General features: G+C 39.0%; 1 protein-coding gene across 1 annotated transcript; it reads right to left on the bottom strand.

Moving 5' to 3' along the window:
• Window positions 1–1,905: 1,905 nt before the first annotated feature.
• dgat1a (diacylglycerol O-acyltransferase 1a) lies at window positions 1,906–25,427 on the bottom strand. The gene is made up of 17 exons (XM_062990818.1): window positions 25,201–25,427; window positions 22,843–22,930; window positions 12,963–13,003; window positions 11,461–11,546; window positions 10,953–11,005; window positions 10,440–10,545; window positions 9,420–9,548; window positions 7,259–7,333; window positions 6,301–6,404; window positions 5,598–5,636; window positions 5,466–5,507; window positions 5,107–5,151; window positions 4,896–5,008; window positions 3,702–3,767; window positions 3,497–3,584; window positions 2,334–2,396; window positions 1,906–2,254 (listed from the first exon to the last, which is right to left on the bottom strand). Exons 1-17 carry the CDS (start codon window positions 25,377–25,379, stop codon window positions 2,093–2,095), a joined length of 1,479 nt encoding a protein of 492 aa, XP_062846888.1. The 5' UTR covers window positions 25,380–25,427; the 3' UTR covers window positions 1,906–2,092.
• Window positions 25,428–27,395: the final 1,968 nt, after the last annotated feature.

Here is a 27,395-nt window from a genome sequence, read left to right as displayed (position 1 = left end):
TGGCTATTGTAGTATGAAATGAACTGGTCCAACACAGTGTGCAGTATTAAATGGGGCTTTTCTCAAAATTCTACTGACTGTATAAGATAAATACTTTATTTAATAAATACTACATTTAAATAGATACATGTTTCTTCATTGGTCTTTACTCATGACAGATTGAAAACTTACATTTACAAAATTTAGCTGCCACTTTAATTCAGAGTACCTTTCAGAATAGTAATGTGCTTCTCTCAGTAAACATTTCTTTATTCTAGTACAAACAGTTGCAAATCTAAAAGGGTGGCTAAGTGGGTAGCACTGTCGCCTCACAGCAAGAAGGTCCTGGGTTCGATCCCCAGGTGGGGCAGTCTGGGTCCTTTCCGTGTGGAGTCTGCATGTTTTCCCCATGTCTGTGTGGGTTTACTCCGGGTGCTCTGGTTTCCTCCCACAGTCCAAAGACATGTAAGTGAGGTGAATTGGAGATGCTAAACTGTCCAAGACTGTGTTTGATATAATCTTGTGAACTGATGAATCTTGTGTGATGAGTAACTACTGTTCCTGTCATGAATGTAACCAAAGGGCAGTTGTAGCCTAGTGGTTAAGGTACTGGACTAGTAATCGAAAGGTTGATACTAGGTACTGCCAGGTTGCCACTGTTGGGCCCTTGAGTAAGGCCCTTAACACTGAATTGCTTAGATTGTAGACTGTCACAGTACTGTAAGTCGCTTTGGATAAAAGCGTCTGCTAAATGCTGAAAATGTAAAGTGTAAAACATGACGTTAAAACCCTAATAAAAGAAACAAACGAATCTAAAAACAAACATCTGCTGAAACCCAAGAAAGTACAAGAAGAATTATTTTAAATAGAGTATAGACATCCAGACTATTTGTGTGGCCAAAAACTAAGGGGATGAATAATTTATAAGGCAAGTGACTTTAAACATGAAAGAAATGTCATTGGTTTGACCGGATTTATTTATTTGAAACATCAGCTACCACATTGCAGGCTCAGTGCAGCAACAGTAATCAAACACTGAAATTCTTAAGTGAGTATATTAAGCAAACCCATCCATTTCACCATGAGGTCAAAAGTATATGGACACCTCGTCATGATCAACATTAATAACAACCTTAATTCTACTGGAATGCATTTTCACCTTCAGCCAGAAGAGTATTATTGAGGTCAGACACTGATTTTGACAAGAAAACTTAATTGATAATCGATGTTCAAATTAATCCCAAGGCTGTTTAGAAGGGTTGGGATCAGGACTGTTTAGGAAACTATAGTTCATCCACCCTTCCTCCAAACTTGTCTTTATGGACCTCACTTGGAAAACCATAATACTGGAACAGAAAAGCTGGACGCCTGTAATAAGGAGGGGTGTCCACATATTTTTGACCATAAAATGTATATTCTTAAGTAATTTGTTAACAGCAGAGCATTAATGAAACATTCTGTATCAAAATACAATTCACTGAAAAAGTGTCCAATAGAAATATACATTTAAACATGGAAATACTTTGTATTTCATTTCATTTACTTAAATATATTTTATTTAATTGTCTTATAAAGTAATTAATAGTGTCTCTGTGTATGAAGTTCTGGAATTATCACAATACTGTTCTAGTCCCTGGAGAAGAATTTGTCATTCACAATAAAATCAGAGCATGTAGGAAACTGCAAGCAGAACGAGTCAAAACGATTGGATCTAGTTGCTCCCAGTGAATTTTGAATGTTATACTTTTGGTACAAGTAGCGTAAAAACCAGCAAGGACCTCGATTTGTTCTTACTTTAGTTGTTGCTTATTCACTAAAGCTTGCTAGACCTCTTTAGCTGGTACATAGTGCATGTTGCGTTTTATGAAAAAAAAACGACAATGTAGAAATTGTACAGGCTTGAATTGATTATCTTAGTGTGTAAATTTTAAGTTGAACACGGTAGAAAGGCATTCCAATGCAGTGCCACTTTGGCTGGGCAGTGATAAAGGATCATTGCACATAACCCAATCTCTCACTCTCACTCTGCATTGAAAAAGTGCAACATAGTCTAAAATTTCCCTTTAAAATAGATTTGGCTTTTACATTTAGTATATTGCTTATTTAGGACACATCAGGCCGGATGAGCCGCAGTCACGTCTCCATAATGAAGTACGTAGTAGTCATGGACATACATAAGCACAGCGATGGGCTGACCGATGATCAGCGAGATCCACACCGCAGCATTGCCATAGTTCCCTTTTAAAAAGCGTCCAACAAACATGGCCAGGGGGATCTGAAACCAAAAAACTATTAGTGACTGTGAACACTTGGTTTATCAGTAATGCGTAGAGTGGTAATTATGTTAAACCAACCTGTGCCATCATTCCCATGAACGCCCACAGCCGGAACATCTTCAGAGGAATGCTTACCAGGTACTGAAAAAAATCAAATAAATTCAACGATTACAAACATGGACATTTTTCCAATCTAAGTCATTTCAATTTAAAGTTTTATGCCCTATGAATTATCTAACAAATAAAAAAGCATGTTCTGGTGCTTATACCAACTGCATAAACAGTTGCAAACAGAACTAATTAATTAACCGTCCTCACCTTAAAAGGTTTTGTAGTGATGTACAGTATATACAATTTAATGAAAATATACAACACAAAGTCTCATACAAGCAATTTTAAACATAAGCTGACAATTTTAGGTTGAAATGAAAAACAAATGTACATGTGCACTATTATTCAACCCCCCAGTCTCAGTACTTGGTGGAACATCATTTTGCCTTAATAACCTCAAATTTTAGTTTTTCTCCCAATTTACTGTAGTCAATTTGTCTTCCGCTGCTGGGGGATCCCCGATATTTTGCAGTCTGGGTGGGTATACTGCTGCTCACGCCTCCTCCGACCCACGTGCAGTCTTTAACGGAACCCTTTTCCACCCATGCACTTTGCACAGGTGCCTCTATCCGCCAGTCAGAGTCCTTACACAGCGTTTTAACCCCCTCCCACATATTCCGGTTGTCCATCCCTGCAGGCACTGCCAATTATGTCCGTCAGATGTCACCCAGCTGACCGGTGGCAACGGCGAGTTTCAAACAGGGGAGTTCAGAATCTCGGTGCTGGTGTGCTAGTGGAATATCCCGCTGCGCCACCTGTGCGCCAAATCAACCATTTTTATTAGTGCTAATGCCATGAACTGTGGCTATACCCCCCACCCCATGTTTGAAAAAAAACAAAAAAAAACAATACAGCCTAGTGTACTTAGTCCTACAACAGAATTTTAGGACCACTGTTTTTGTTTTTAAATATTTGACTTTAAGATGAGGTCGTAATATTTTGAAAAACAGTTTAAATAGCTTTTCAAGACACTTAGCTTCCCAACAGAAGAGCTGAGATTGGAACTCACGAGTTGTGCTAGAGTGTTTTAATGCTGCTTCACCTGAGCATCCCCACCAGTACCTGAGTTTAATGTCTTCTTAGAAACATGCACTAACATTTTTAATGGAGCCATAATGATCCTTTCTTACCTCATGGAAGAAAGCAGAGAGCAGAAACACAGCGATCTGAGCTAGCAGCTTGTTCACACCTTTTCTTAACATGGGCTTATAAAAGTGTCTGTGGGAGGTAAATAAAAAACAGCTTAACTTGACGCAAGTGTAGTGCTGTCACACTCCTGCCACAAAGCAAGTTTAGAAATGTAATTGTAAAAACAGAGCAGGATCTCAGACTCACCGAAGACACCATTTGTGGACAGGGATGTTCCAGTTTGACCAGAAATATGGCACAGTTTCTGAGTTCCTACAAATACAAATGAATTATGATGCAGTTAACATTATGTTATTATATGTTGATCAACCTTTCATAATCATTTGATAACAATGCAAAATAAGAGCATATGTAGCTCATAGAATAATATAACGGGTTTCACATGTAACATGTATCCTAAAGAGAATGTTTATTTGTTGTCCATGTAGGTTTTCTCTTGGTAGTTTGTTCTCTTTTCACCACTGTGGTGGTAGACAGACAGTGATAGCCCAGTGATTAATGTACTGGATTAGTAATCAGTGGGTTGCAGATTCAAGCCTTAACACCATCAAGTTGCCATTGTTGGGCCCCTGAGAAAAGTCCTAAACCCCCAATTGCTCAAACTGTATTGTCACAATTGTTAGTCGCTTTGGATAAAAGCATCTGCTAAATGCTGTAGATGTAAAACCATGCTAGTCTACTCAGGTGTAAGCACCCTATCTAGGGTGTATTCCTGGTATATCACCAAGGCATCCTGGTACTACCAAACCTACCATGACCAGAAGGAAGAGGTTAATGAAAATAAACAAATCGGAGGCTTCTGAGGCTTTAGATATTTTTTCTCATCTGATTAAAAATGCTTTTCTTTAAACGAAATAGATCTGCTGCTTTGAGGAACTTTTGCCTTAAAGCACAGTGAGGTTCTGTAGACTTTCTTTCTAATTATTAAGTTCACATGTTTCAGACACACCCAACGGTGTGTCTACAAAATGAAATATATTGAATAAATTATGTTTCCAAGAATGGCCAAAGCCCTGTGATGGATTGGCACCCTGCCTCGCGAGCACTGCCCCTTGCATGACACCCTTGCTGGCTGAGGAGGGCCAGAGGCTAGCACACGCCTCTGCCAGCCACTTCATCACACTGGCCATTGGTAGATTCTAACAGAGAGTATTAACACATGGAGCATCACACTATTCTCTCTGTATTCCTTTACCACTCATTCCAGCATCTCGGACCCTAACCCTAACCCTATTGTCTCTACCTGCCTTTGACACACCCAAGGCTAGTGGCCAGGCTAGTGGCAACGCAGTATTGGCTGACCATAAGGCAATCATTTTAAGCTTTATTACAAACATACAAAATCCCTTTTCGGATCAACAGCACATAAAATGAACTCACCACCAGTCTCTATAAAACTCTCTGTCTCCAAACTGCATCAGCTCGGCGACAAAGTTCATGGAGGAATGAAAATACCAGTAGAAAAAGATGAGCCAGATCAAATGATTTGGCACCTGTGGAAGAACAGGGACCGATAAGATTGCTAAAAGTATAAGAAGGCAATAAATTGGTTAAACAAGAGCCGAGTGTCTTTTCCTCTAACTGTACTCACAGCCAGCTTCAGGAGGCGCTCCACCATTCGTGACAAGTCCATGTCCTGTCACAAAACAAAAAAAAGTTTTAAATCAATTATACAGTGTAATGTGGCTAAGCTGCTAAATCAGTTCAACAGTGAGCAACGTTTAAGCTGTGTCCTTCTGCATTGCCATTTTTGGCCAGCAGAGAGGGCACAGATGCAAAGTCTGATGGTGGAATTGTGTTTTAACACAGCACCAACAGAAGAAACTGGGTAAGGGGCAAATCTTTTTACAATATTGAAGAGGTCTGTGCTTAGTTTGAATTCAGTCTTGCTTGTAATTCTTGCTTTGTAATATCTAAAAATGAACACATGTAAGAATCTAAGTGTTTTACCTGAAAAGGCTTCATGGAATTCTGAACAGTTGGAACCATCCACTGAAAAAGTCAAAGCTACACATTACCAAACAAACCCATATCACCCAGTGAAAATAAACAAGGCAAATAAAACTTAGTGAAGTTCATTACCTGCTGTATTAGACCAACTTGTAACTGCATCAGAAAGAGCTGTTATAAATAAAAATATTTATATTATATAATGCATGTTGGAGACAAATTATGTTATATTAATTAATGTAAATATGACAATATATTCCTAAAATATTAATACAACTTTAACATGCAGTACAATCAGCTACATGTTTCTAAATGTTCAACAGACCTTAATTCCAAAATGTTTGGAACAGTATATAAAATGCTTCATTATAGAAAGCAGTATGTATTAACCAGCACGGTGGCTCGATTGGTAGCACTGTCGGCTTTGATTCCCAGGTGTAGTGGTCTGGGTCCTTTCTGTGTGGAGTTTGCATGTTCTCCTTCATTTCTGTGTGGGTTTCCTTCACAATTCCAGTTTCCTTCCACAGTCCAAAGACATGCAGTCAGGTTTACTGGAGATACTAAGTGAAAATATGTGTGTGGGTGTGTGTGTGTGTGCGCGTTTGCCCGAATTGTACCCACCACAACCAAAAATCGGATAAAACCCTGAGGAGTGGGCTGCATTAAAAAACACAAGTGGATTTAAAAACACTTTGTTTAAATACCATTTACATACTGTTCAAATTTTTCTGTAATTAAGTTTTGTTTCACATTAAAATCTTAATTATTATAGCAATACATAAAGAAGAAATAAGCAACTTTTAGATTTGATTAGATTTGGTACTAAGATCCTCACCATCTCCAAAAGCCTCCTCAGCAGGAATCGCTTCCGTATTCTTGCCGATCGGGGAAAGTTCAGCTCGTAGCACAGTGTTGGAGCAAATATGAAATAATACATATCTGTACAGAAAAATGAACACACATGAACATCAGTTAGGGATGCACTGATCTGACAACAAGCATTATGCTTGTGCCAAAGTGGAATAAATCTCCTCTGTCTGTCTGTACAGCTGACTTTTTTAAATGCAGATTCAACTGTTCAAAGATCCAGCGCATTACCATTATGAATGAACCTGGCTTATGTTACCTACATACAAACATGTGACCAATAAAAGGAAAGATTTAAGTGAAAAAAACATAACAAGAGCAAATGCTTTCAGACTGGTGTGCTGCATGATAGGATTTAGCCATTAACATCCTGTCATGTTCTGTGACATATCAATATGCTGGCCATGTGCAACTGACCTTTTTGGGATTAAAATTATAAGAGAACAAGACGACATTAAATAAGCCTTCTTAACAATTTATTTAATTTAAATTTATTTGATTTTACCAGTGCTTTATTCTGGTCAGGGTCATGATGTGTATGGGCACAATGCAGCAACACACTTTGGACAGGATCCCAATCCATCATGCTCCACCCCCCAATCTCCCAACATTACCAATCATGTCTATGTAGATGCCCAACCAGGATTTAAACCTTTCCTAAATACTAAATAAGCACAAATTTTCACAGACACACTTCAAAGTCTTGAGAGAAGTCTTCTTAGAAGTCACTCTATTTTAATACCATTTGTTTTTAAAAGATTATGTCAAACAAGAGTAGGTCAGTGATCCAAATGTGTTTCATTACTACAATTGGTAAAATTCTAATGTCAAAAAAGGAGCAATTACTATAATTGTGTCTTTATTAGGCTTACAGGTTTTTAGAATCTGTGATCATGCAGTGTAGCAAGGTATAGTGGTAGTAGTACCTCTGTGAGTAAGATTTCCAGGGTAGGTCACTTGGCTGTGGACTGCATTCCCATTGGCTCTCTGCACAGACGGACCTACAGTGGAGCACATACATCAGAAAGTCAACACAACACATCATTTATTAATGAATTCAGAAAAGTCAGAATTTATTTTAAACCCTGCTGTTTGTGGGAACCAGGGTGGGGAGTTGCAGCTCACTTTGCACACAGGTGTTTTGACCAAGTACTCTGTTTACCCCCTAATGATGTGCTTGTAAAGACCCACCTAAAGGGGTCAGTGAATAGTTTAATAAGTATTATAAAAGTGATGTATATGTATTAGGGCTGTCAAACGATTAAAATTTTTAATCGCGATTAATCTCAGAATTTCATATAGTTAATCGCGATTAATCGCATTAAAAAAAATCTGTGTAAATGTTATAGAAAACAAGGATTTTTATGTGAAATGTTACAATTAAAATGGTGAACATATTTTATGCTAAATGTACTGATGTTAAAAACTGCTGGGACAAGAGAAAACTGTAAGGGAGTTTTATTCACTCACATATTAGGCAGTAAATGTCAGATTGTAGGTTAGAATTTCTCCATCAGCAAACACTGTAGATCAGCGGTGCTTTAGATGGGATAAGGCGTAGTTATTGTATCAGACTTTTCTGTGGTTGTATCGTGACAATGGTTTGATGGACGTTTCTACACGAAGTGAGTGTGTTTTGACCCTTTGGGGCTTCCATAGTTCATGAACTAACGTGCTTGACTCAGCTTTCTGGTATTCGGTACAGAAGAAGAAGTTAATTAAGTGTAATAAAGTGTTCTGCTCCCGACAACTTGTGAATATAGCGTGTATTTATTTCTTTATTATGCAAGTGCATCACTACCACGATCGGTTACATTATGTTAACAAACCGCAAATGAAAAACGGTGGCAAGTCCGACATTAAAATGTTTGTTCTACCAGTCAAGTCTCAACATGAACTAGAATCTGCGTTAACGGCACTATTTTTTAAAATCGCGTTAAATTGAGGTCGCGTTAATGCGTTATTATCGCGTTAACTTCGACAGCCCTAATATGTATACAAGCAGTTCACCACCATCATCAAAATTGCAACTGAGGGAATATCTTCAGAAGGAAATACACTTTCAGATAATTGCAGAATCTATGCCGATGTGCACTGAAGCTGTTATAGTCACTCATGATGACGGAACACCTCATAAAGACTTTATTTTGATTTTATTTGTCTCCCATCTGTAACTGTGAAACAACATCACTTGGCTTTGCCATTTGTGTGCAGTTAGTTAGATTTTAAAGCAACATGAATTGAGTTCAGCAGGTGGAAGCATTGCAAAGGTTGGCAGATCAAGTTCCTCATTAGCAGAACAACAAATGGCAATAGAGGAATAAACGTGGCGTCTTCGTTCAGTTTACTGTGGTATGAGCTTTCAAATAATCAAACACTAAACGCCCTTTAAGAGTCAACAAATGCACAGGGAACACACACACACACACACACACACATTAAACATGGTAGAAGGTATGCAGGGGCACTGCCAGATATTTTAGGCCCCATGAAAATATATCACTGTGGGCTCACTATCCCAAATGTATGTTAACATAGTGCGTACATTGGAATTTACTATTATAAGCTAAAGTCAGTCCACATGTACAAGCCCTGTTTCCAAAAAAGTTGGGACACTGAGTAAAATGCAGTAAAAAGAAGAACTGTAATATTTTAATTCTCTTGAATCTTTATTTAACTGATTAACATGTATTTTGTAAATATAAAGACGTTCCGAATTTGATGCCCACAACACACTACAAAAAAAGTTGGGACGGGTCAAAGTAAGAGGGAAAAGTTTATAGAATATTCAAGTTACAGTGCTCCACAATGAGCAGGTGAATCGCTAACAGGTGAGGGAATCATGATTGGGTATAAAAGGAGGATCCACCAAAGGATCAGACTGTACAAGCAATGATGGGCTGTAGCTCACCACTTTGTGCCAAACTTTGTGAGAGAATTATCAGTTCAAAAAGAACATTTCTCAATGCAAGATTGCAAATAATTTCATCTTTTACCATCTACTGAACATAATATTGTAAAAAGATTAGGAAATCTCTTAAGATCTGCAGAGATGATTGATAAAGATACGTTTCTGATTGTACTTACAAGAGTTGGAGCGTAATAGTTTTCGTGCTTGTATCTGTCTGATCTCCCTGCACCATTTATTCACATCCTTATAGGAGTAGAGCTTTAGTAAGAGGACAGTGTACACCGATAGTGCAAAGACGCCACCCACTGCAAACACACACAACAAAAAAAAGTTTTATTTCCATTCACCACACACTATACATGGAGCATTATGCACTGAAATTTTTTAATCTGAACTTTTTTGATAGACAGTAAATATCTGAGATTCTTAGTGATCTGTATCTATCATTCTCTTATTTGGGACAGTGACTATAGTCTAGTGGGTAAAGCTTTGGGCTATCAATTGAAAGGTTGAGTGTTCAAATCCAAGTTCTGCGATTTAGTCACTGTTGGGCTCTTGAGCAAGGCCCTTAACCGTCTCTGCTCCAGGGGCGCCGTACAATTGTTGACCCTGTGCTCTTACCCCAGCATTCAAACGAGCTGGGATATGCAAAAAGAATTTTTCTGTATTGTGTTTTGTATGTGTATATATGACAAATAAAGGCATTCTTATCTATATTTAATCTGATGATATCTTTAATCATGGCTTAATTGTATACAGTCACAATCATAAGTCGCTGTGGATAAATGCCATCATTTCCATCTTATCTGGAATGAATAGGTGCAGAGGCAGTAAAATACACCTTGGACAAGGTGACAATCTAAATCATTCAATAACTCAATTACAAGAGGAAATTTAGACAAGCCAGTTTACTTAGCCAGTTTAAAAACCCAGTCGACATGAATACATGAATATCATGTGTGTGATATCATATTTGCTTAATGACCATTCAGTGGGACTAAGATGCACTACCACAGGCAATAAGAAGTGGGGCAATTCCTTTTCAACCCCACTGCATATTAACATTTCCTAAAATGGCTTGGAAACAAACTAAATATTCTTTATTTAATACTGACAGTTTAATATTCATGTTAATATACAATATTAACACACACTCCCTATATAAATTATATGTTATTTTGAAAGAGCAATGGTACCTGGGGTCATGGATGTTACAAAAAGAACGGTGCCTGACGGAAAGCACAAAACTGTGGCAAGATTGGCACAATAAAGGAATGTTCCAGTATTCTCTGAGATTCTGCCCTGAAAACAAAGCCAAGCAACACAAACATTTAGAGACTTGATCAGTCCAAAATTATTTATCAGACTGTATACTTGGTGTATATCTTATGAACTATACACCTGTCTTGTACATTTACTTATTGGCCATTTTTTATTTTACTTCTTACTACCCCCAATTTTTAACCATTTTCTTCCAACCAAAATCTTCCACTGATGAATGGGTTAGAAAGGCTAAAAGTATAATGCCCAGTAAGAGATGTGCTACAGTCATACCACGTGCACCTTTGTGGAAGGCTAAACCAGCATGATAAAACAGCCAATACGTCAAGGTACAAGGCAACTATGTGTAACCCTGTATGCAAAATATTACACATTTGTCAGCTTTACAAAAGCCTCTGTTGGGTTTTCAACTATAATATGACACTCACCATAGCCAGCTGTCTCTCTGTGTACAAAGCTGCCAGTATAAACACATTGGACACTGAAAAAACATATGCACAAATCAAACTGGCTTAACCTCAGCTTGACAGCATGAAACAAGCAATAATAAATTCCAGTATGAGAGTTGCATGATGAAAACGCAATACTGAGTGATTACAGAGTTCAACCAGACAGTTGCACCTGTTCGAAAACGGGTTCCTAAATATAGACATGATAACCTATATCTGTCTGTTGAGAAAATTATAAAATCACAATATATGCAGGTTTTGTGCATTGATAGATGCACACAATTTATAATGCAAAAACATACTGAGAGGCTTGGAGCTAAGCTAGGCAAATTTGGTGCCACAGGCAAAATGTTTCCCCCTAAACCTGGCCAAGAGGGCAATACCAACTGAAGTACTGTAGGTTAGTACTGAAAGAATGATGCTCCCATCTGGATGACACTCTAGGCCTATGTCAAAATCACTAACACTAAGAATCCTGCAGGATTACCAATGATAAGGCATGGAGCAGGCCAACTGTATGGGTCCTTTAGAAAAAGTGATACCACTTGGATGGGGTCCACCAGTATCCCATATCTGTAGAGATAGAGGAGATAACAAAATAACAAACATTTTATTGTCATTTCTTAACAACATTCATTTTTATAATAGATGATGTGTAGTGGATGTGAGTACTTTCTTTGAACCGATGATTCACATGCTGCCCTTTTCACCCCGGTATATTTTTGCTAATTATTTGACATTGAACCAGCCCAGTTTAAGATGGTCTGCTGATCTTTGCTGTTCAGGCTGGTCTAGCTAGTTCTTTAACTGGGCTTCCAACCTGGTCAACTTTTAAAACCCCTCTAAACCATCGAAGGTCAATCTGACCTGCTGAGACTACAGTACTGCTGGGCTACTGGATACTACAGTAATGTAACTCAAGATTAGTTATTTGGGGATAATATCCAAGACCTGCATGCAGAAAACTCGACACACAATATACACTGATCAGCCACAACATTAAAACCACCTCCTTGTTTCTACACGCACTGTCCATTTTATCAGCTCCACTTACAATATAGAAGCACTTTGTAGTTCTACAATTACTGACTGTAGTCCATCTGTTTCTCTGCATGCTTTGTTAGCCCCCTTTCATGCTGTTCTTCGATGATCAGGTCCCCCACAGGACCACTACAGAGTAGGTAATATAGCAAGGGCAGTGATAGCTCAGTGGTTAAGGTACTGGACTAGTAATCAGAAGGTTGCCGGTTCAAAACCCTGCCGCCACCAGGTGGCCACTGTTGGGTCCCTGAGCAAGGCCCTTAACTCTCAATTGCTCAAAATTGTGTTCAGTCATAATTGTAAGTCGCTTTGGATAAAAGCGTCTGCTAAATGCTGAAAATGTAAAAACTGTAAAATGTAAAATGTAATATTTGGGTGGTGGATAATTCTCAGCACTGCAGTGACACTGACATGGTGGTGGTGTGTTAGTGTGTGTTGTGCTGGTATGAGTGGATCAGACACAGCAGCGCTGATGGAGTTTTTAAACACCTCACTGTCACTACTGGACTGAGAATAGTCCACCAACCAAGATGATGGTTGTACCTGATGACCAACTGAAACAGCAGCAATAGATGAGCGATCGCCTCTGACTTTACATCTACAAGGTGGACCAACTAGGTAGGAGTGTCTAATAGAGTGGACAGTGAGTGGACACGGTATTTAAAAACTCCAGCAGCGCTGCTGTGTCTGACCCACTCATACCAGCACAACACACACTAACACACCACCTTTACCTTTATACACCTTTTAGTAATGAAAAACACCTAAAGTCCATAAATAGTAGGAGTCTCCACAAACTCATGCCTATGGTGTATGTGACTAATTGTTATCCTTGTGAATGTTTGGATAAGCTGGCTAATATCAGTGATCAAAATTGTAAACAGTTATAAGCATACAACAATTATAGACATACAACATAAACTGTATGTGAGTTTACAATGCACTTACTTTATAAGGTTCTCCAGGAAAAGGCGTGCATTGGACAACACCTTAAACAAAGAAAAAAGGAATTTTGTCAATAGTCAGTAGATAACAATCTGATATGGTAAATGTTTATTTCTGATTGATTACATCAATTTACCACATGCCCTAGTGTTGTAAAACTATTATCTATCACAGTGATCAAAGTCTACAGCTATAAGATACTAAGGTGCAGTCGTTTGATCAATGAATTACTCCACACGTTGATAAAGATGTAGTAAAAGAGTGCACTTCAAACAACAAGAAAAAATATACAGTGAGTAGAAAAAAATACACGTTTGTTTGTGTTATTAAATATATTTTCAGTGTATTTATTCTCTTTGGTGGCATGATGGCTTGGTGGGTAGTACTTTCGCCTCACAGCAAGAAGGTTCTGGGTTTAATTCGTAGATGGAGATTCCGGGTGCTTTCTGTGAGGACTTTGCATGTTCTCCCCAGGTCTGCGTGGGTTTCCTCAGGGTGCTCCTACCTTTCACCCAGTGAGATGTACCTAGCACGACCCTGACAAACTCACACTCCCAGGGCAATGTATATCTCCAGTTAGCCTGACTGCATGTCTTTGGACTGTGGGAGGAAACCGTAGCACCCGTAGAAAACCCACACAAGCATGGTGAGGACATGCAAACTCCACACAGAAAAGACCCAAACCGCTCTACCTGGAGCCCACGACCTTCTTGCTGGGAGCGACTGTGCTACCCACAGAGCCACCGTTTCATCTGCAGCAATTAAACAGGACTTTTTAAAGTGGAAATCTAAACAATAATGGCTAATCTAGCTGTGTTAGATTTGATAAACAATATATACAGTGGGGTCAAAAAGTATTTAGTCAGCCACTGATTGTGCAGGTTCTCCTACTTAGAAAGATGAGAGAGATCTGTAATTTTCATCATAGGTACACTTCAACTATGAGAGACAAAATTAGAAAAAAAAATCCAGGAAATCACATTGTAGGATTTTTAAAGAATTTATTTGTAAATTATGGTGGAAAATAAGAATTTGGTCAATAACAAAAGTTCAACTCAATACTTTGTAACATAACCTTTGTTGGCAATGATAGAGGTCAAACGTTTCCTGTAAGTCTTCACCAGGTTTGCACACACTGTAGCTGGTATTTTGGCCCATTCCTCCATGCAGATCTCCTCTAGAGCAGTGATGTTTTGGGGCTGTCGCTGGGCAACACGGACTCCACAAATTTTCTATGGGGTTGAGGTCTGGAGACTGGCTAGGCCACTCCAGGACCTTGAAGTGCTTTTTACGGAGCCAATCCTTCATTGCCCGAGCGGTGTGTTTGGGATCATTGTCATGCTGGAAGACCCAGCCACGTTCCATCTTCAATGCTCTCACTGATGGAAGGAGGTTTTGGCTTAAAATCTCACGATACATGGCCCCGTTCATTCTTCCCTTAACACGGATCAGTCGTCCTGTCCCCTTTGCAGAAAAACAGCCCCAAAGCATGATGTTTTCACCCCCATGCTTCACAGTAGGTATGGTGTTCTTGGATTCTTCTTCTTCCTCCAAACACGACGAGTTGAGTTTTTACCAAAAAGTTCCATTTTGGTTTCATCTGACCACATGATATTCTCCCAATCCTCTTCTGGATCATCCATATGCTCTCTGGCAAACTTCAGATGGGCCTGGACATGTACTGGCTTAAGCAGGGGGACACGCCTGGCACTGCAGGACTTGAGTCCCTCTCGGCGTAGTGTGTTACTGATGGTAGCCTTTGTTACTTTGGTCCCAGCTCTCTGCAGGTCATTCATCAGGTCCCTCCGTGTAGTTCTGGGATTTTTGCTCACCGTTCTCATGATCATTTTGACCCCACGGGATGAGATCTTGACCCCAAGGGAGATTATCAATGGCCTTGTATGTCTTCCATTTTCTTACAATTGCTCCCACAGTTGATTTATTCACACCAACCTGCTTGCCTATTGTAGATTTACTCTTCCCAGCCTGGTGCAGGTCTACAATTTTCTTCCTGGTGTCATTCGACAGCTCTTTGGTCTTGGCCATGGTTGAGTTTGGAGTCTGACTGTTTGAGGCTGTGGACAGGTGTCTTTTATACAGATAACGAGGTCAAACAGGTGCCATTAATACAGGTAACGAGTGGAGGACAGAAGAGCTTCTTAAAGAAGAAGTTACAGGTCTGTGAGAGCCAGAAATCTTGCTTGTTTGTTATTGACCAAATACTTATTTTCCACCATAATTTACAAATAAATTCTTTAAAAATCCTACAATGTGATTTCCTGGATTTTTTTTCCCTCATTTTGTTTCTCATAGTTGAAGTGTACCTATGATGAAAATTACAGACCTCTCTCATCTTTCTAGGTAGGAGAACTTGCACAATCAGTGGCTGACTAAATACTTTTTGACCCCACTGTATATATACACACTGCCTGGCCAAAAAAAAGATCACACACTCTAATATTTGGTTGGACCGCCTTTAGCTTTGATTACGGCACGCATTCGCTGTGGCATCGTTTCCACAAGCTTCTGCAATGTCACAACATTTATTTCTGTCCAGAGTTGCATTAATTTTTCCCCAAGATCTTGTATTGATGATGGGAGATTTGGACCACTGCACAAAGTCTTCTCCAGCACATGCCAAAGATTCTCAATGGGGTTCAGGTCTGGACTCTGTGGTGGCCAATCCATGTGTGAAAATTATGTCTCATGCTCCCTGAACCACTCTTTCACTATTTGAGCACGATGAATCCTGGCATTGTCATCTTGGAATATGCCCATGCCATCAGGGAAGAAAATATCCATTGATGGAATAACCTGGTCGTTCAGTATATTCAGGTAGTCAGCTGACCTCATTCTTTGGGCACATAACATTGCTGAACCTAGACCTGACCAACTGCAGCAACCCCAGACCATAGTACTGCCCCCACAGGCTTGTACGGTAGGCACTAGGCATGATGAGTGCATCACTTCAGCCGCCTCTCTTCTTACCCTGATGCGCCCATCACTCTGGAACAGGGTAAATCTGGACTCATCAGACCACATGACCTTCGTCCAATCTTTATGCTCCCTAGCAAATTGAAGCTGTTTTTGCCGGTTAGCCTCACTGACAAGTGGTTTTCTTAAGGCTACACAGCTGTTTAGTCCCAACCCCTTGAGTTCCCTTCGCATTGTGCGTGTGGAAATGCTCTTACTTTCACTATTAAACATGTCCCTGAGTGCTACTGTAGTTTTTCTACCATTTGATTTCACCAAACGTTTAAGTGATCGCAGATCACGATCATTCCAGGTTTTTTTCTGACCACATTCCTTCCTCGAAGATGATGTTTCCCCCACTGTCCTACCACTTTTTAATAATGCGTTGGACAGTTCTTAACCCGATTTTAGTAGTTTCATCTCCTTAGATGTTTTCTCTGCTTGATGCATGCCAATAATTTGACCCTTCTGAAACAGATTAACATTTTTTCCACGACCACAGGATGTGTCTTTCGACATGGTTGTTTAACAAATGAGAAGCTACTCACTGCATCAGTTAGGGTTAAATAACTTGTTGCCAGCTGAAACATAATCACCCATGCAGTAATATCCAATGGGAGGCTCTTACCTATTTGCTTAGTTAAATCCAGGTGGTGACCTTTTTTTGGTCATATATAAAATGTTAATCAATCAGTGTTTTTACTAATGGGTTTATTTTGTTTATAGTTGTGCTGGGGTCAGTGCCATCTACAAAACACCAGCTGGTAATCCATCCTGGACAGGGTACCAATCCATAGCAGTTTCCTTATTCAATTAAAATTTGAGCTGTGTCAAAATGAGTTATTAGGTTCAAATAAAAGTATTTCATCAATTAGGGACCAGGTTTCCCCTTAAAAAAATAACTGGGAAAAAAGCTTGAGTTATGTCATCCAGGTTCATCATTTATAGCCTTTTATTCATTATTCGTAAGTAGACATGAAGCATTCTGGGACACTCAAGGGGCAAAAATGGGACAGTGAGAATTCCAGAGAGGATGTTAATGTAACCTCATTAAACCACAGGCATGATAATGGCACTGAAATTGTCATTTACTCCCAGTGACCCTCTGCAGAGGAAGTGGTTGTTTATTTTTAGTGCACACCCAGTGCTTGAAATATAAAAAGAACTCTGGTGACTCTTGAAATGGATTTAGTATTAATTAAAGTAACAATGTCAATGTCTTTTTTCATACTTGTATAATAATAATAATAGCTACCTCCACCATAGACAAACTGGCACACACAGCAAGCTGATTCCATTCAAGCATGAGCCAGCCAAGATGCCTGCCATGTTTTTGAAGAGTCAGGGGTTACTGGGTGAGAAATTGGGGTAAAGGGTAACTGGGTTGTGTGAAGACACTGGCAAAGCTAATTTGTAAATCATTAAGTCCCAGAAGAGTCTTAACACATCAAGTCACCAAGGGGGTAAAGGTCCCAGGATGTAAACGCCATATATTAATACAGTCTGAAATTGGTACTAATGTGCTACATTTACTTTAATATATTGACTAAAGTAACTTTTTACTACTAAGTCAAATTTTAAGAGGACACATGAAGGAAACAGCAGTTATAGGACTGCAAACATTCGTTTTTATAGATGAATGACTGGTGAAATGCATACACCAACTTTGACTAGGTTTTCCTTGGGAAGTTCTTAAAGCGTACAGAAATGACACCCCACTACTATGGGGCGCTTGGGTGGCACAGTGGTAATACACGCTAGCCAACCACTTTGCTATAAGCCAGCCGGGTGCCCACACAGATGCACCAACTGAAATATCTTACAGAAGTATTCAGACCTGTTTAGTACTTTGGTAGCAATTATTGCACACCTGGATTCTTTTTTTTTTCTTTCTCCCCCTTTAGCGCATCCAATGCCAAACCCTGCCCTGACAGAGGAGATTGAAGCTAATCCATATCCCCTCCGAAACATGAGCTGCAGCCGGATGCATCTTTGCCACCCACACATTGATGAGTTTGGCGCCACCTAGGTTTTCTCTGAGAATGTCATTCTTACCTCCCTGACCCTAAGAAGCACCTCCATAGCATGATTTTTCCACCAACACGTATCTTTGTAGGAACAGTATTAGTCAGTTTATGTGTAGAACCTAATAAGCTGCTTGCTATTCTCCCCAAAGAGTTCAATTTTCACCTCATCAGAGCAAGACGTTTACACGCCGTTCAGCAAACTCCAAGCAAGCTGTCATCTGCCTTTCCCTCAACTGTGGTTTAAGATTTGTCACTTTGCCATGAAGCCCAGAGGTCGCTGTCTATCCAACAGGTTTCCCCACATGACTTTTGGAGCTCTTTTCAAATGACAGTTGGGTTCTTTCTCATTTCCTTGAACAAGGCCATTATTTCCTAGATGCTTGATTTGGCCAGACAAACAACTATAATAAGGTTTAAGGTTGTGCCAATGTGATCCTGGGAATACTCAAAGCTTTGGATGTTGTTATACATCACTGGCATTTCCATAATGCATATGTACACATACTTAGATCTCATGGCTGTGTTTTGTTGTGACAATGAATACTGGTGGACTCTGAGTTGTAAACATATTTCTTATACTTTCTGAATTTACTATACATGTACTGGTGTACATATGTAAATTTCAGCTGTAGTTTATAAGCAAAGGATTATGTTTAATGGCATCTATGCTTTGCTTGTGGTATCAAACTGGTAATGCGAATTGTTTGAATATCCTATATTATGTAATTTGAATATACAGTGGTACCTTGAAACTCAAAATCTTTTAAACTCAATGCCCTTGGTCGAGAAATTTGTTTGTTTTAAAAAAAATTTATTTATTTAAAATAAAATTAAAAAAAAGCTTATTAAAAGCCTGATGCTTTACAATGTAATTTTATCTTGACATAGATAGGTCAGCATTTACAATAGTAATGTAATGCAAGTCAGAAGTGATCGACATGTACCACTCTAAAAACAGTACCGTTATGAGTACATGGAGTACAGTACAGCTATTGGGGAAGAACGTTATTTGTTTTACCCAGTTATATGTGGTAAGCAGGGTTACAGAGCAAAGTTACTTCAGTTTCATTCAAGTCATCATTTCACAACCAAGCTCATACCGTTCTTACACAGTCATGCCAATCATTGTTGTGCCAACTTTGATTCATTTTACTTAGAGGGCACACTGAGAGTTACATTTAAGTGTTGTCTTATGAAAGAAAGGATCTAAGAAAAATGTTCTCTGCATTTAGAAGATGCTACAATGACCAAACGTTTAACATGTAAAAGATGCTGCCGTAAAAGCAGTGGCAACTCTGATAAATTTACAAGTTCCTACTTTTGAATTTTAAAAACAGACCCAGGGCTAGAAGTACAAACCTTCTGTAGTCTAGTTTCAGGTGCCATTAGACCTTATTCTGCCCAAGAACTTTTTGTTTTATAATTTAATGAAACTGCAACAAATGCGTTAACATGCCGTTCATGAATTATGTGCAAACACAATTCCAAAAATGTTGGGACAATAGTACAAAAATAAAATTAGACAGCAATGATAGGCAAAGACAGATCACGTTTACCACTGTGTTATGTCACCTTTTCACAGCTTTATGTAATAGCCTGAAAAGTAAGACCACCAATGATTACAGGAATTTGGTTCCATTCCTGCTTAATATAACACTGCTTACTGGTCTGGGGTCTCGGTTGTCGTGTATTTTGCTTCATTATGCAGGTCTGGAAAGCAGGCAGCCCAATCTAGCACCTGCTCTTTCACTAAGAAGTGATTCTTCTATAACATATCTATGGAAAACAAGTCATCAAGACGGCTGCATATGTTGCTCCAAAATGTGTATGTATCCCTTAACATTAATAAGTCACCTATGCTACAATTAAATATGGTTAAACATTTTCATTATTTTATAGCAGCTTCTTAATCCTGCACTGCACTGAGCTTAAAAAGTAGACCGTTCCAGGTGCAGTTTATAGAATTAGCTACAGTTTGAGTAAATTGGGCTTTTGATTTAAAGTTGAATTTTGAGCAGACATTGCAGCTGCATTAGTTGTATTTTACCTTCTCAATTATGCCAAGCTAGCCCTCTGTCCCAACAGTGTTCCACTAAAATTCTAGAGCCATTTAAAGACTTTTTTTGAGACTCATGTTTTGTTTTTTTACAGCAGGGCATTGAGCAGCATGTAAAACAGTGTGACCAGTATGTAAAATAAGTGAAACAAAGTATGCACAGCAAAAGTACAGCAACATAACAAAACATAAGGTTGGTTCATATTGGAGATGTTGGGCAGCTGTGGATACAGCACCACTGAAAAATATTAGGTGAATAATATATAGGTAAATAATTCTGAACAGATAAACACACACACTCATACCTAGGGACATATTAAAGCAGCCAATTCATACTTTATTTGTTGCATAACATGAGGACGCAACCATGAGCTGGGATAGAGGAAACCTAGGTTCAGGTTCAAATCTTGCCTCTGATCACTATCTGTGAGGACAAAAGCACGCTTTGGTTGCCTAATCTAAATTGTCCTTTTTAGTGAGTGTTAGTGAGTAAATGTGTGGGGAGATACCACCTTTACCCTGACCCACCTGTAATTCCATGCTTAAAGTCTACTGATTGCAATGTCAAGTATACAATACTGCCAAACGCATGTAAACACGTGACCATGAGCTTGGTGGATGTCTACACCAAGCTTGTCAAACTATTTCTTTACAAGCCTCATATTCTGCACAGGAACTCATTTACATTGGAACAAGTAAGGAACTTTTCAAAATTGTTGCCACAAAGTTGAAAGCATAAAAACACCCAAAGTCAATTAGAAAATTGGTGTCTACAAATTTTTGGCCACTCAGTGTACCTAGTTTAAAGCAGGAATGAAAAAGTTTAATAGAAATATGTCCAGGAAACCAATTTTTATCCTCATTTCTGTGTGGAGAAACTTTGATTTTTGTTTTTTGATGTTTTAACACAATATTTCATGTTAATTTATTGTATGCAATCTATAAAACAGCCCTTATTATATAAGGATTTGATTTTGATTACATTGTTGTTCAATCATACCTTCACACCTCAGCCCTGATCATTTTATATTAAATAGTTTGTTAATGTATCCTCTCTACGTCTCCCAAACATCTATATAAAAACATTTATTTTACTTTATTTTACACTGCATTAATCCTTGATGATTGCTTTTTATAATCGGCAGATTTTTAAAAAATATTAATTAACTAAATTATTTGTTGAGAAAATATTAAATTTTTTTATTTTACCACTTTATCCAGTGGTAAATCCAGTGGTATCCACTTTATCAGCGTTTTCAGTAATGCACCCTGGACAAGACGTCCACCCAGACATAGCCAGTCATGCCTGTATGTAGACGTCTGGCTGACTGGATCCCAGTGTTACGCTTGAGCTAGCGTATTTTACTGCTGCGCCACCCGAGCATGAACTTATATCATGTAAACAGTATATTGGTCAAGCCTACAATTTCTTAAGAGCCTTGCGAAATTTTTGACAATGTTGCATCCACAACCTAGACTCTGCTGCACTTTTTACAGATGTTCAGACGACGACTTGTCATGCACCATGACATTCTGTTGTAGAAGTTTAAGGCAACCCCCCTTGATCCAAAAAAAAAAAAAAAACCCTGACCTTGTCTCTTTGTCTTATTAGCAAATGTAAAATTGCTGTTAGAACAGGTAAACCCAAAATCTTTGCAGAGGTTCAGAAGATAAAGCAACATCTAAAACATCTATTACTGACAAAGCAATTGTTCACAACCTGATCCTGCTGTATGTGTTTATCTATAAAGCACATAGCTCTAGCATGCAGGCTTGACAGAGTTCACCAAGGTAGAAAACACTATTAATAGCAGATATTCTGGATGTAGATCCCAGGTCAGCAGGTTTAATGCATGGCATTTCTGTGTTCTATATATACATATCAAATTACAAAATGTAGCATGAGTTGTGACTCTCAAATCTTTATATATTGTTTCTGTATGGGTGGCACTGTCGCCGCATAGCAAGAAGGTCCTGGGTTCGATCCCCAGGTGGAGCGGTCCGGGCCCTTTCTGTGTGGAGTTTGCATGTTCTCCCTGTGTCTGCGTGGGTTTCCTCTGGGAGCTCCGGTTTCCTCCCACAGTCCAAAGATGTGCAAGTGAGGTGAATTGGAGATACTAAATTGTCCATGACTGTGTTTGACATTAAAGACTTAAACTGATGAATCTTGTGTAATGAGTAACCTGTTCTGTCATAAATGTAACCAAAGTGTGTAAAAATGTTAAAATCCCAATAAATTAATAGTTTCTGTACAATGTTTGAAGAACTTTCTGAACAATGTTTGATTTCTATTGTAGAAATAATTCCTTTCATGCTCAGCTGACATCAATAATTATATTAAATTGTTTTTTCTATGCCTTAATTGCTTTAATCTTATATACCAGCACAATAAGACATTAATCTTTACAAATATTAACACAAATTTGAAAATTGTGGTGTTCTAAAAGCTTTGATTGGCAGTGTACAATTTCATTTTTTTTCTGGTCCAGATATTCTGGGTCTGGCTTTTCCAGAATCACTGGGTGCAATGCAGTAACACACCCCAGACAAGAACCCAATCCATCGTAGAGGTATATATAATAAAAATTAATTTCCTGTTTGATGATATTAGGTTTTGCCTATTTAAAACAGTCTTAAAAATAAGTATGCCTAAATAATAAAATGATGTTTTAAACAGAACATAACTGTTATCCACAGTTATAATTCCAATTCCAAAGCTAAATGCATGTCTTATCACACTTAAACTGTGTTTAGGTGTTTCATGTTATGTTTCATTTTAATTAAGGATTCAACACCCCTACTCCTTTATAGTCTATACAGCTCTTACCAGCATGACCACACACCAGTTAAGAATTCCTCTGTAATTACTGTAGCCACTTTCTGAGCTAAGCAGCGACTCCTGTAGCCGATGACAACTGTTGAAACAACAAATTGAGACAGATGAGTTTAATATGAAACTTTAAGCACCAGAGACATTTGCTTTACACAGTTCTGGACATTTCTCTTAACCATAATTAGTTATTCAAACACCAGAGCTATGTTTGCTGCAGAAACAAACATAGTCATTCAGAAAAGTACTTTATTCCTACCGTGAAGCATGGTGGTGGATGTGTAATGTTGACAGGATTACATGGATTCCATCAAGTGCCAACAGATATTAGATCAAAAACAGACTCTGATCTGTTATCTTAGCAAAGGAAGGTGACAGAAAGTAATAAATAAAGGGGTGCCAATTTAAAACATGTGCTTTTCATTTATATTTTGAATTAAATAATTGTTTTCTACAGTATTGTGTCCCAGGGGTGCCAATACGTATTTGTAAGGGCACTGTGCAGATTATATGCAGATTAGTTTGTTTGTTTGTTTATTGGGATTTTAACATGTTTTACACTTTGGTTACATTCATGACAGGAACAGTAATTACTCATTACACAAGGATCATCAGTTCACAAGGTTATATCGAACACGTTCATGGACAATTTAGTATCCCCAATTCACCTCACTTGCATGTCTTTGGACTGTGGGAGGAAACCGGAGCTCCCGGAGGAAACCCACACGGACATGGGAGAACATGCAAACTCAACACAGAAAGGACCCAGACCGAACGCAGGGGATCGAACTCAGGACCTTCTTGCTGTGAGGCGACAGTGCTACCCACTTAGCCACCAATATGCAGATTAGTAAAACTTATGTGGGACCTGGGGACCAGGGTTTAACACTTAGCTTTGATCACTGTATGCAGGTTTTCACCTTCCTTGTTCTAAATTGCTTCAGTGTGAGTGAGTGAGCGTTCGAATGAGTGTATGGTGTCCTGTGATGGACTGAAGGGTGCATTTCAGCTCTGCGCTTACTCTTTCCAGTTTGGATCTGGAACTACCTAATCATTTTCATTACTGTTAAATTAAGTAATTAAACTATTTTAATGACCAAATTAAAATACAAACTTAAAAATATAAAATTTTTATCCATTACGTTGATGTTTTCATCTCAACATTGTTAGCGTTTAATAAGTCCATGCACAACATGCTTTGGTGTCTACACATTTGCTTAATCAATCAATTATACAACAGTATTTATAAAATTATTTAAATACCACTGATAGGCATCAGTTTTTGTTCACATCAAACACCAAAGTTAGGGGGAAGATTTGACTGACTGAGGCATGTTTTTGGTGCCACACATGCATATTGTAGGGTGATAATTTGGTGAAAACAGCATAAATCCTTTGACTTAACCTTTCTTGTCTCAACAAAGCTAATGGTGGTGCATCCCAGTGAAAAGTTGGCCATTTACCATCTAATAATGGCTATTTTCAGCATGATAATGATTGCATGATAAGTGAGTTCTATTTACTTCAATAGTCTCTCCAGTCACCAGATCTAAATCTAATGAAGCACCTTTTGAATGTAGGAGAAAGTGAGATTTGCAGCATGAGTGTGCAGCTGACAAATATGCAGCAATATATACAGCAGAGCATCTATCTATCTATCTATCTATCTATCTATCTATCTATCTATCTATCTATCTATCTATCTATCTATCTATCCTGCTTGCTTATTTATGCAATTGCCTAATCAATCAATTATAAGACGGTATTTATAAAATTATTTAAATACCACTTGTAGGCATCAGTTTTTGTTCACATCAAACACCAACGTTAGGGGGAAAATTTGACTGACTGAGGCATGTTTTCGGTGCCAGACATGCATATTGTAGGGTGATAATTTAGTGAAAACAGCATAAATCCATGGACTTAACCTTTCTTGTCTCAACAAAGCTGATGGTGGTGCATCTCAGTTTTTGGCACAATATACCATCTTATAATGGCTTTCAGCATGTTATTGATCACGTGATAGCATTATATGTCACAAACATATCATTTCAAACTGTTTTCAATACCACAACAGTAAGTTCTGTTTAGTTCAATAGTCTCTCCAGTCACCGGATCTAAATCTAATGAAGCACATTTTGCATGTAGGAGAAAGTGAGATTTGCAGCATGAATGTGCAGCTGACAAATATGCAGCAATATACAGTATATACAGCAGAGCATCCTGGCACCCATGTAATATGGTCAAGAACTTGCGCACATTTATACAGCATCAAACCAATGAATGTGTTTAATTCGCATCTGCCTAGGACCCTAGAATAAAGTCTTTTAAATGTAAACCCATGAGTAATATTACCTGATCCTGTCATGAGTGCCATCCTCTTTGGTGCTGCTGTGCTGATCGCAGCTCTGTGCAGTGGTTCGGGTGGAATTACAGATGCTGTGCTTTCTGCTCGCTCCCGCTGCTGCTTCTCCACTGATGGTGGCGGTTCTCCGTCTCCGCGTCACCGCGCCTTTCTCCTTTTTGTCACCCATAATTCCATTTAGCACAGAACGATGTAATACATATCATTGGATCAAGACTCATCCATGCTCTTCTGTGCGCTGTCAGTGAGATCGACTCATTTGACAGCCGTAAAAGAAGGTTTGTTCACTACAGTCCAATGCTGCGCAGATTGTGCGCACGTAAAGATCTTTTCTCTTTCACAATCACATAAACAAAACAAGGAGGAGAAAAGGGAAGTAATGATTGACAATTATTATGTATTATAATGATTTTAGATATAATTATATATTACAGCCTTGTAATAGTACAAAAAATAGTACTTTGTTAAGATAACTTATAAACTAAATAAACTATAATTATTTACATGGCTGTAAAGTAGACATTTTAGGCTTTTAAATGGTTCTTTATTTACCAGCAAGGGATATGTTGTCGATGTCTAACTTACAGATATTAATTCTCGTTCATTTTTGGGCCTGAATACGGGCCTGCAACAGCCATGGGGTTAAAAATCAGCAGCAACTTCCCCCCTTTACCCCCCAGTATAGTCATCTACAGTTGTATTGTGAACTCCCAATCTGATCAAGGACAGTCTGGTCACCACACGCCCCCTTCAGTAGGTCTTCAATATGTATATTTAATATATCATCAATGTATCACAAAAGTGAGTACACCCCTCACATTTCTGCAAATATTTTATTATATCTTTTCATGGGACAACACTATAGACATGAAACTTGGATATAATTTAGAGTAGTCAGTGTACAACTTGTATAGCAGTGTAGATTTACTGTCTTCTGAAAATAACTCAACACACAGCCATTAATGTCTAAATGGCTGGCAACATAAGTGAGTACACCCCACAGTGAACATGTCCAAATTGTGCTTAAAGTGTCAATATTTTGTGTGACCACCATTATTATCCAGCACTGCCTTAACCCTCCTGGGCATGGAATTCACCAGACCTGCACAGGTTGCTACTGGAATCCTCTTCCACTCCTCCATGATGACATCACAGAGCTGGTGGATGTTAGACACCTTGAACTCCTCCACCTTCCACTTGAGGATGCGCCACAGGTGCTCAATTGGGTTTAGTCCATCACCTTTACCTTCAGCTTCCTCAGCAAGGCAGTTGTCATCTTGGAGGTTGTGTTTGGGGTCGTTATCCTGTTGGAAAACTGCCATGAGGCCCAGTTTTCGAAGGGAGGGGATCATGCTCTGTTTCAGAATGTCACAGTACATGTTGGAAATCATGCTTCCCTCAATGAACTGCAGCTCCCCAGTGCCAGCAACACTCATGCAGCCCAAGACCATGATGCTACCACCACCATGCTTGACTGTAGGCAAGATACAGTTGTCTTGGTACTTCTCACCAGGGCGCCGCCACACATGCTGGACACCATCTGAGCCAAACAAGTTTATCTTGGTCTCGTCAGACCACAGGGCATTCCAGTAATCCATGTTCTTGGACTGCTTGTCTTCAGCAAACTGTTTGCGGGCTTTCTTGTGCGTCAGCTTCCTTCTGGGATGACGACCATGCAGACCGAGTTGATGCAGTGTGCGGCGTATGGTCTGAGCACTGACAGGCTGACCTCCCACGTCTTCAACCTCTGCAGCAATGCTGGCAGCACTCATGTGTCTATTTTTTAAAGCCAACCTCTTGATATGACGCCGAACACGTGGACTCAACTTCTTTGGTCGACCCTGGCGAAGCCTGTTCCGAGTGGAACCTGTGCTGGAAAACCGCTGTATGACCTTGGCCACCATGCTGTAGCTCAGTTTCAGGGTGTTAGCAATCTTCTTATAGCTCAGGCCATCTTTGTGGAGAGCAACAATTCTATTTCTCACATCCTCAGAGAGTTCTTTGCCATGAGGTGCCATGTTGAATATCCAGTGGTCAGTATGAGAGAATTGTACCCAAAACACCAAATTTAACAGCCCTGCTCCCCATTTACACCTGGGACCTTGACACATGACACCAGGGAGGGACAACGACACATTTGGGCACAATTTGGACATGTTCACTGTGGGGTGTACTCACTTATGTT

The sequence above is a fragment of the Trichomycterus rosablanca genome, chromosome 2, assembly GCF_030014385.1.
Source record: "Trichomycterus rosablanca isolate fTriRos1 chromosome 2, fTriRos1.hap1, whole genome shotgun sequence".
NCBI lineage: Eukaryota > Metazoa > Chordata > Actinopteri > Siluriformes > Trichomycteridae > Trichomycterus > Trichomycterus rosablanca.
Note: the sequence above shows the minus strand (reverse complement) of the source record. Positions and strands in the feature narration are given on the sequence as shown.

Coding starts and splice junctions, on each gene's coding strand:
- dgat1a (XM_062990818.1), bottom strand. CDS start 25,379: ATGGGTGACAAAAAGGAGAAAGGCGCGGTGACGCGGAGACGGAGAACC. Junction 6,405..7,258: donor TGGAAATCTTACTCACAGAG/GTACTACTACCA, acceptor TTTTCTGTACAG/ATATGTATTATTTCATATTT. Junction 3,585..3,701: donor GTCCACAAATGGTGTCTTCG/GTGAGTCTGAGA, acceptor TACCTCCCACAG/ACACTTTTATAAGCCCATGT.